The sequence below is a fragment of the Notothenia coriiceps genome, unplaced genomic scaffold (genome assembly GCF_000735185.1).
Source record: "Notothenia coriiceps isolate Sejong01 unplaced genomic scaffold, NC01 NC01_scaffold00027160, whole genome shotgun sequence".
Lineage (NCBI taxonomy): Eukaryota > Metazoa > Chordata > Actinopteri > Perciformes > Nototheniidae > Notothenia > Notothenia coriiceps.
The window spans coordinates 107700-116979 of record NW_011359861.1 but is presented as its reverse complement, the minus strand read 5'-3'; the positions used below and the strand labels follow the sequence as shown (position 1 = coordinate 116979).

Sequence of the window (9280 nt, the reverse complement as noted above, 5' to 3'; positions counted from 1 at the left end):
TGACATTTTTTTATGGATTTTCTTTCAGAGCACTTAATGTATTCATTGCTATCGGGATGTTAAGAGCATTCCATGGAATATAACAACAAGTGTATCTCGAGCTGGTTTCTCAAAAGTACCTACCCCACCTTTAATGTATGGTGTGATATTGTTCACAATTAAACAAGGTTCGGACATTAAGCATTTCAAACAGTAGGTGAGCAAGGAATATCTACAATCACACTTATTTCGAGTTATATTTCAACCATTTCGAGTAGACCATCGAACTGTGTACAGGTCATATTGAAGTCTTAACAAGAGTGTCAATCTCTCCATGTCATGAATGTCTTTAATGATCTCAATCCAATGATCGACTGAAGGAGATTCGGCCTGTGACCACTTACGAGTAATAGCTATTTTTGCCGCTGCAGGAAATATTTTCAAAAGGTATTTATAACTCCCTGTAATTTCTTCTGGAAGGTCACCCAAGTAGAGAACTACAAAAGAGAAAGGGATCTGTAACTCTAGAATATGCTCTCCAAATATCATCCCAACCAGTGACATATTTCCCTTTGTTTAGATTGTATTGCCGTGTTCACAAATCTGTACATGAAATAAAGTCACATTTTCTCCTTGCACTGATGTGACCGCTGTGCTTCCAGTGAATGAATAGATAGTCAATTGCCTTGAAGATTATTGGAAATTAAATAATGTAGTAATGTTACGTTCACGAACGATCCGATTCTTTGGCTCTTTGGTACGAACGAAGGGAACCGAGTCGTGCTTGGTGAGAGCCGTTCTTCAGTGGAACAGGTAGACATTGACAACGTGTTTTTCGGGTGATAAAATCAGCCGAACGCGAAACGCAGTAGCATTTGGATGAACTTCAACTAAAACATAGGCAATGATAAAGCGGAGTGCAACATTTGTAAAGCCAAAATATCATTTAAAGCAAGGTCAACAATTACCCATCACTAAAATAATGTGAAGGAATTTTGTCATATCGATTTTTAACCAATACACCAGTGACTGATTTCACTTTGTTTGGATTTTAATGCCGTGTTCGCAAAAACTGTCCGTGAAATAAAAGTCACATTTAGACTTTCTCCTTGCTCCCAGAGAATCGTGCCGAGGAGGCGTTCTGCTGCTGCTGCACTGCATCATGGTTTGTCCTTGAAAACAGAGACAGAAACACCATCACTGCAGCAGACTGCTTGCTCTGCAGATGCAACCCCAGCCCAAAGCGGCTGAACAGCAGGGAAGTGAAGTGGCCTGTTGGCTGAGCTCCAGCACCCGGTTAATGTTTCTGATCCTCCAGCAAAAAGTGAGCGGAGGAATCTGTATCCATCTTTAGAATCGGCCAGGCGTGATGAGGATGAGACAACAGAAATCCCCAGCTGTGGCAGCTCTGTTATAAACTGCTGCCAAATAAAACTATTGACTATCTATATAGGCTGCTGATTTATGGAGGTTATGGTTTTCTGCTTGTAGGGTAGGGAGGATAGATTATTACTAGTTATAGGGTTTGAATGACTCAACAAAATGTAATCTAATCAAAGCCACACAATAAGAACGTAATGATTACTTTCTGTTACCTCAATATCAATGCACTGCATAAAGAAACACAAGAGAGAATACATATTAATAAGGTGGCTTTTAAATAAGTGTATCACTGTATGTAAGCCAACAGAACAATGTGACCTTAGAAAAGAAGAAACCAAGATATTTAGGATTAAAAATGTGTTCTCGTACATTTTAGGCTAGGCATGAAGAGTAGTATAGTTTACAGATGCTGTTTTAGATTAAAAGAGGCCCTATTATGCTTTTGGGGGTTTTTCCCTGAACTTATTTAGGTTTTTGTGCATGTCTCAAAAGGCTAAAATCTTGAAGTTTTCCCCAGAGGGAGTTTCTCTAAAAGACTAAGACATCCACTGGTTACAGAATAACATTTCTTAAAGGGGACCTGTCATGCAAAATGCACTTTGTGATTTCTTTTATACATAAATATGTGTCCCCGGTGTATCAGGGAACTCACGCAGTGTCAGAAAATAAAACCCTTTCTCTTTTCCTCCGTACCCAAATCTTTTAAAAACGGGGGTACAACGAGCGGATACAGATTTGCTGCCGATATGACGTCAAATCGGTGGCGGACCCACAGAAAGTTGCTATCAGAAACAATGCCTGACGTGTTTTGGACGTAATCTCGTCTTTGTTTACATTAGCAAGGCACACAGGGGGATAGGCAGAGCTAACCTGTTACTGAAGAGCACATGTGTTTAAAAAGCAGGAAATAAAAAAAGGAACTCACCTTATAAACCCGCAAGAGAAAAGGCATTTGAGCTCCATACTGTTTCAGAAATAATCCTTGATGTGGTTTAGAACAGGATGGCGTTTTATCACAGCAGAATTTTACTTTACCTCCGGTAGAATTCTGATCAGGCATTAGCTCCGCCTCCTTTTTTTTTTTTTTAAGCTAAGAACCCAAAATCCGCGTTTCTCTAATGCGGCTTTCACACCAACGCGGTACCTGGGCCGGTTCAGAGCTAGAGACTGAAAAGCACAATTTTTTCCTGTTCACATCGCAGCGGAGCCGCCTCTAAGCTCCGAAACCCGGTGCTTTTCAAGCACCAAAAAATGGTCGGCCTAGAAGCAAGAACCGCATATGTCACGCTTACGTCGGAGGCAGGGGCAGGGGCAGGATCAACCTGAGCAATAACAGTTTATGGCGAGTAGTACGGCAAGTGAAAGTTGTAACAAGCAGTAGCGCTGACCAAAGTGACTAGAACACAACCACACACTTTATGAAGTCAGGCAACACTAACCAGGCTTCGTGTGATTCTGTTTCTTTGTACCTTACTTTGACCATCCGTTCGCTGTTATTGATCATTGTGGAGAGCAGGCAGACGTTTTGTTTTGTATTATAGCAGCTATCGGATGGAATCAATACCTGGACTGCACAGGTTGTCATAACTCATGTCCGACAAGAAGTAGTCAAGATAGTCAGTTTAGCTTCGGCTGCTATGCTAACATCACCCATTTCATACCAGAGAAACTTTCATAACAGTGTTGTGATGCCAAACAGCGTCAATTCNCTTTTTAATTTAAAGGGGACCTATCATGCAAAATGCACTTTTTGATGTCTGACGCTGCGTGAGTTCCCCGACGCACCAGGGACACATATTTATGTATAAAAGACATCAAAAAGTGCATTTTGCATGATAGGTCCCCTTTAAATTAAAAAGAAAAATCTTCGAATGAGGCATTGACTTACCCTTGTTCCCTTCTCGCCGTTTGAGCCGGGGAATCCTGGGAATCCAAGAGATCCCTAAATACAAATAAATATTAGAAATGTTTCTCACCATACTGAGGAATAAAAGTGTCTGATGGTTGATGCTGCGTGTGTTTTTGTCTTACCTTGGGTCCTTGTCTTCCGGGATATCCAGGAAGTCCAGGTACACCAAGTTTACCCTGAAATGAGGACATTTTTAATCATGATCATTTAACAAGAGTGAGCACATAATCTGTAATTGTTTTTAAATGTTACCAAACTGCTACACAAAACATCCCATTACAAGACTGTTAATGTTGAATAATGAAATATATGCCATGATGAGAAGAGAACATGGGAGCTCATACAATAGCATTTATAAAGCAACATGTCAAAGGTTTAGTAGACTCACACAAAGAATAAAAAACACTTCAGTAAAAATTTGTATTGTAATTATAAATGATTGTATACAATGTTTTTTTCCACTTAAATGCATAAACTTGGACAACCACAAGAGGGCAGCACAGCTAGGTTTCCTGCTTAATATTTGATCATAAAGGTGACCTTGACCTTATTTAAAGAACATGCGACTACTTGGGTAAATATGTGGGAAAAATTGGAACTTGCAAAACGAAACACCTATAATACAGTAGAGGAGACATTTGCTTGATGTGTGATGTTATGTGAAATAATACATAAATTAGGAAACGATTCCCCTAAGAATCAGTAACTTTTCTCATATTATTGAAAGCAATCATGTAATTGTGTCCTTATTGAACTGGATGTACCTTCTCTCCAACCAATCCAAGTGGTCCGAGCTCGCCAGGGGGCCCGACGCGACCCTTTGGCCCCTCAGGACCATCCTCTCCTCTGGGCCCTGACACTCCAAGCTCACCCTGTCAGCAGGAGACAAAGCAAAATATGAGAATAAATCAACAAAAAATAGGCCAAGAGTAATAACGCAGGAAAAATGGCCTTTATAGAAAAATGACAATTAAGATCCATAAATTATTGTATTAATCAACTGATCAATCAAACCATCTTACCCTCTCTCCCTTGGCACCAAAATCTCCCTTAATTCCAGGGAAACCATCTTCACCCTAGAACACGAAAAAGAACATACAGAACATGTTTAGCTAAATATTGTAATCAGACTTATGATATTTTAGATCGTGAATATGTGACCATGGCTGTTTTGTTTTCTAATACCTTGCTATTGTGACAATGAAAAATGGACATAATAAATATTGATAATCAAGTTTTATCAATCAAGGTAATTCATGAGTGTCTTGAAATCTTCGAATGTCAGGAATCACTTACCTTCTCTCCCCAGTGGCCCTTCAGTCCACGGATTCCTTGACCTCCCTGCAATCAACACATTGCATGGTCAGTACACTGTTATTCTATATTATAATACTATTCAAATCTGAAGGTAATTTAAACAGCAAATAAAAACCTCACAATAAAAAAACATTGTGCTCACTAACTGAAAACAATCAACTGTACTGACCTTGATGCCACGAGGGCCAGGATAGCCGACAGCTCCCTGGGGACCGTTGGGTCCCTGGAGAAGGACAAAAATAGAAGGGCAAATTAAGAAAATGAATACCTTAATATAATATATATTGTTAGCTGGAGGGGACCTGGTGTGATGGGGATATGATTGACACCCACCTGGTTTCCTTTGGTGCCAGAAGGCCCCTCCTTTCCTGGGTGACCCTGTAAAGTGAAAGCATCATGAAGGACATCAGGAAGGACATCCAGTGCTGGTGTATTCAACGTATTACATTTTAATGATATAAATTAAATTTAAATTGAAGAGACAAACATACAGGAGGACCGTCAGCTCCGGGCATTCCTGGAAGACCTGGTTTTCCTGTGGGTCCCTGGAAGAGAAGACAAGGTGGTCATGAGTGAGAGTGTTGGGACTGCACCTGTAACTGTTTGGTAACTGTCCTAAAACACTATGAGAAGAATGACTTGTGCCAAAAAACATTGTAGCTACCAAGCTAACCAGATATCTTAATGGCTGCACAGATCAGGGATCAGCATGCTGCAATTCTCCAATTCATAAAGTGTAACATTTGCCGTAGCCACTTTCTTTCTATGCTTAATGTGACATTAGAGAACATTTCATTTGAATATAATTAATTGTTCACAGTTTTTGGCTACTACCACCGGGGCAGTGTTTACTGGTGAGTTTTAGAGGTGCTGCTATGTGGATCTTTTTGATTAGCTCTTCTCCCCTGTTTTGAAACATTATGCTAAGCTAACCAGCTGCTGGCTTTAGCCTCATATTTAGTGGTCATATTAATGGTTTATCCTTCTAATGAAGCTCCGCGCAAGTTCAACCAGGAAGACCTTCTTTACTCATTAATTTACTATTTCCATGTTACTACACTCTCTACTCCCCAGCTTAACCAATAACTTCGCTCTATTCTCACAAGCCTACCATAGCGCTCCGCTAAACCTTTTAAATCTGCTCTCCCCTCTGACAGCTGTCATTTCAGGTGACTCGACGCGACCCTCCTCCAACCCCTTTTCACCTCCTGTCCCTTTGAATCCAGGGTCAAGCCAAGCCACTCCCCTTCAGACTGGGCCTAACCATCCATTCACCACCACCAGTGTCTAGTCCCCAGGGGTTTCATCGGATTGGTTCTCCCCTCCCGAATGATACTCCTGCACAACAGGGCCTAATCGCCAAAACTCCATTACATTCATTTGCTTATTCCTGGTAATAAATATGTATTCTTACATCAAAACCGTCTCTCCTGATTGAAACACCCTAACCCCATTTAACTTTTGTCAACAAAGCAAATGAGCATACTTCACAAATTGACTGCTGCTTTAAAAGTCTGCAATACATACAGACATCATTAAAGAATAATCAGCAGGCAACCCTGCTCCTTCTCAATGCAAATCAAGAACCATGGGGTGCACAGTGCACGTGATTAGACATCTAATCTATTTTTCGGAATAGAATAGCTTTTTTTAATACAAAAACTAATTCAGAAATCGCTTATACTTGAAAATCTGCCATTACATATTTTTGGATATACTCAAGTACAGGTCTCTCTCCATCATGAATGAATGGGGCTAAAGAATATACACTCAATGAGTTATCCTGATGATTTTATTCTATAAATGTTGATTGTTGAAAGTATTTCCTTTAACTGAGTTTACTTCCTGTATCATTCTGTATTTTTGATCCAGAGTCACTTTATATATATTTTGTATTGCTTACTTTCTCTCCTGGAGGTCCGAGGGCTCCCTGAGGTCCGGGCATTCCCTGCAAAAAGAAATGAATGAATGAATACTCACTCTCAACATTACTGTGGTAATTGTACATATGCGTTCGCAGTTGTCTCACCTGAGTTCCTCCGGTTCCCTGCTGACCTGGAGGTCCTGGCTCTCCTTGGGGACCCTGAGGGACAGGAAGAATAATGGGTGCTGATATTAATCATCTGCGGATTCAATAACATGGTTAAATGTTAACATGGTAGATAAGTTATGACCAACACTGACCAAGTTTCCTTTGGGACCGTGAGGCCCGTCATTTCCACGCACACCCTGAGAAGAAAAGAGGGTGAGAAGGAAAAATCAGAGTGGGATTTTGAACAGAATCTGTCACGAATTAACAAAAATATTTCACAATATAATTACACCTCAATAATAATAACTCACTCACTATGGTAAAGGCTTCTATCCACGCAAATTTGCAGTGGAAAGTATACTCGCTAAATGTCACTCACAGCGAAGGGTTTTGGTGATAATGCCAGCGTATATCTTTAGATTGATAGGAATCAGCAGGTACTTAAAGCTTGCTGCTTAAAGGGGGACTCTCCCAATTTTACACATAAATGTCTGTTTACAGGTCTTGTGGAATACAATTGTATAAAGCCTTTCGTGTGTCCAGAGGGCGCTGGTTGAAGTCAGATACATCTCGAGGGAGAGTTGATTTGGGCTGAAGAGTTTGAGGGTGTAAAGTTAAAAAGAAGTGAGCACGTGCTTGTTGCATAGCACACCGAAAACTCCAAACGAAATGTTGTGGAAGAAGAATGTGTGGAATGGAATAGACAATGTGTTTTGGTTGTTCTGCTTTTGTCAGACCATGTTATCTCAGTGCAATGCTAAATCAGTGCTCGCAGACCTCAACCACTGTCACCAAACAACTCTAGTACAAAGTGTTAAATGGATACTTGGGACTTGGCTGCCAAAATGCTGTGTGATTCTCTGTGTTTGTTTTGTTTTGAGGTGATTGCGGGAACATTGCATGTTACATTTTTAGATCACTGGGTATCCCCGTCTCTATGTCAGGCCTCAGCGTGTTGTTTCAGGAGGTGCCGTGGGTTTTCAGTCGTTACAGATGGATAAAACAATGCCACTAAAAATACCAGCGCCACAGTGTGGTTCAAAATTATTTTTACTCACAGGAGGTCCGGAGATCCCAGGGGGACCTTTGGGTCCGAGCAAACCACGAGGTCCCTAGAGAGAGACGAAAGCACACACACACAAAGACACGCCAATATTAGTCAGTAATCAAAGTCATAAATGATATATTTAAACTATTATATTCTAGAATAAATCACAATATAGAATATTAAGTCAATAACTAAAACAGCAATTTCAGCATTGAGATAAACAGACTAATTAAAACGCAGAAGTAAACTGTTAAATATATTGTAATGATGACTGACAAATAACATACATTTGTAACAAACTATATTGACTGATTCCAATCATTTGTGAAATGGCGCACTATTTTTCATAAAAAAGAATGTCTGTTGAAGGGAGTTATTATTTTGAATTAGGGTATTTATAGAAATAGGCATTTTATTAATTAAAGAATGATGAAAAACACAACAAATAATTTATTTTAGTTTTGTCCTCATGTGGATGGTGTGTGGGTGGATACAAAGAAATGGGTTGCCCAGGCGATGGCTTTGGCTTCATTCTTGAGTGTGTGCCAACAAACAATCATTTCATTTTTGATGTGAAGAAGAAAGATTTTCATTTATTTGTCAGACACCATTATATTATAGAAGGCTTCAGGCCAGTTTTAGGTATGGGTTGGTCATGTTTTTGTTGTTGAATGGGGTACCTGAGTTATAAAAGGATAATTTCATTAGCTCAACCCATGCAATCATATGCAATCCAATACAACTGTTCTGCCTTAAAGTCCTGATACTGTATCTTTAATGTATTTGATTACATTAAGAATGTTGACCATGTCATTATTATTTTGCTTATTTATTCTTACTTATTTATGGCGTTGATGTTATTAATGAGGAGTTTACAACCATCCAATTACATTTCAGTCTGAAGATGGTATTTATTTGTTAAGGACAATATATAACACCAACCTCACATAGTGCACGGCTATCAGAAAAAACAGCGATGTCATTTCTGATATACAGCACATTATGTTTATGTATCTTCTGTTTCCATATAATATATATGTCATATATTTAGAAGTATGGCGTTTGCACACATTTTTCTCTGTAATATATGGAATTGTTAACTGAATAATTTTTGGATGTTCTGTCAACCTGGGTAAGAACCACGCCTGCCACCATAGAGCTGGTCTGCCTATTGGTTATCATGAAGTATACATATGGGTGTGCTTTCCACTTTTTAAACATTCTGATCTGACGAAGTTCCAAGTACGATCCAAACATAGTCATTAGAAACAAATAATGTTTTTCTAGAATTATTGCACAATAAACCTGTGATCCTGGCAGCAGTTGGCTGCATCTACTATCACTGCCTTAAACATAATAACAGTGGAGATAACTACTTCAGGTATCATTGAGAAACAGCAGGTGTGAAGGTAACTGAAGTGCTACAGATGGATACACGGAAATGCATTCTGGGATGCTGCTTATAACAGAGATAGGGGAAAGCGGGAGAGATTTAAAATCAGATGTTGTCATGGAAACACTCACTGATTCACCCTGGAGACCCCTTGGTCCAATGTCTCCGTCGTCTCCCTGGAAACACACACACACACACCAAGGATGTGAATATTACTTA

General features: G+C 39.6%; 1 protein-coding gene across 1 annotated transcript in view; it reads right to left on the bottom strand.

Annotated features, from left to right (window-relative positions):
- Nucleotides 1-1075: 1075 nt before the first annotated feature.
- LOC104957492 (collagen alpha-1(V) chain-like) overlaps nucleotides 1076-9280 on the bottom strand; it is a 35408-nt gene continuing 27203 nt past the window's right edge. Inside the window, exons 19-33 of the mRNA XM_010785129.1 lie at nucleotides 9193-9237; nucleotides 7679-7732; nucleotides 6773-6817; nucleotides 6618-6671; nucleotides 6492-6536; nucleotides 5080-5133; nucleotides 4922-4966; nucleotides 4758-4811; nucleotides 4568-4612; nucleotides 4294-4347; nucleotides 4036-4143; nucleotides 3394-3447; nucleotides 3251-3304; nucleotides 1575-1589; nucleotides 1076-1198 (exon numbers count right to left, since the gene is read on the bottom strand). Of these exons, the coding sequence (XP_010783431.1) occupies nucleotides 1076-1198; nucleotides 1575-1589; nucleotides 3251-3304; nucleotides 3394-3447; nucleotides 4036-4143; nucleotides 4294-4347; nucleotides 4568-4612; nucleotides 4758-4811; nucleotides 4922-4966; nucleotides 5080-5133; nucleotides 6492-6536; nucleotides 6618-6671; nucleotides 6773-6817; nucleotides 7679-7732; nucleotides 9193-9237 (849 nt within the window). The remainder of the gene's footprint in view (nucleotides 1199-1574; nucleotides 1590-3250; nucleotides 3305-3393; nucleotides 3448-4035; nucleotides 4144-4293; nucleotides 4348-4567; nucleotides 4613-4757; nucleotides 4812-4921; nucleotides 4967-5079; nucleotides 5134-6491; nucleotides 6537-6617; nucleotides 6672-6772; nucleotides 6818-7678; nucleotides 7733-9192; nucleotides 9238-9280) is intronic.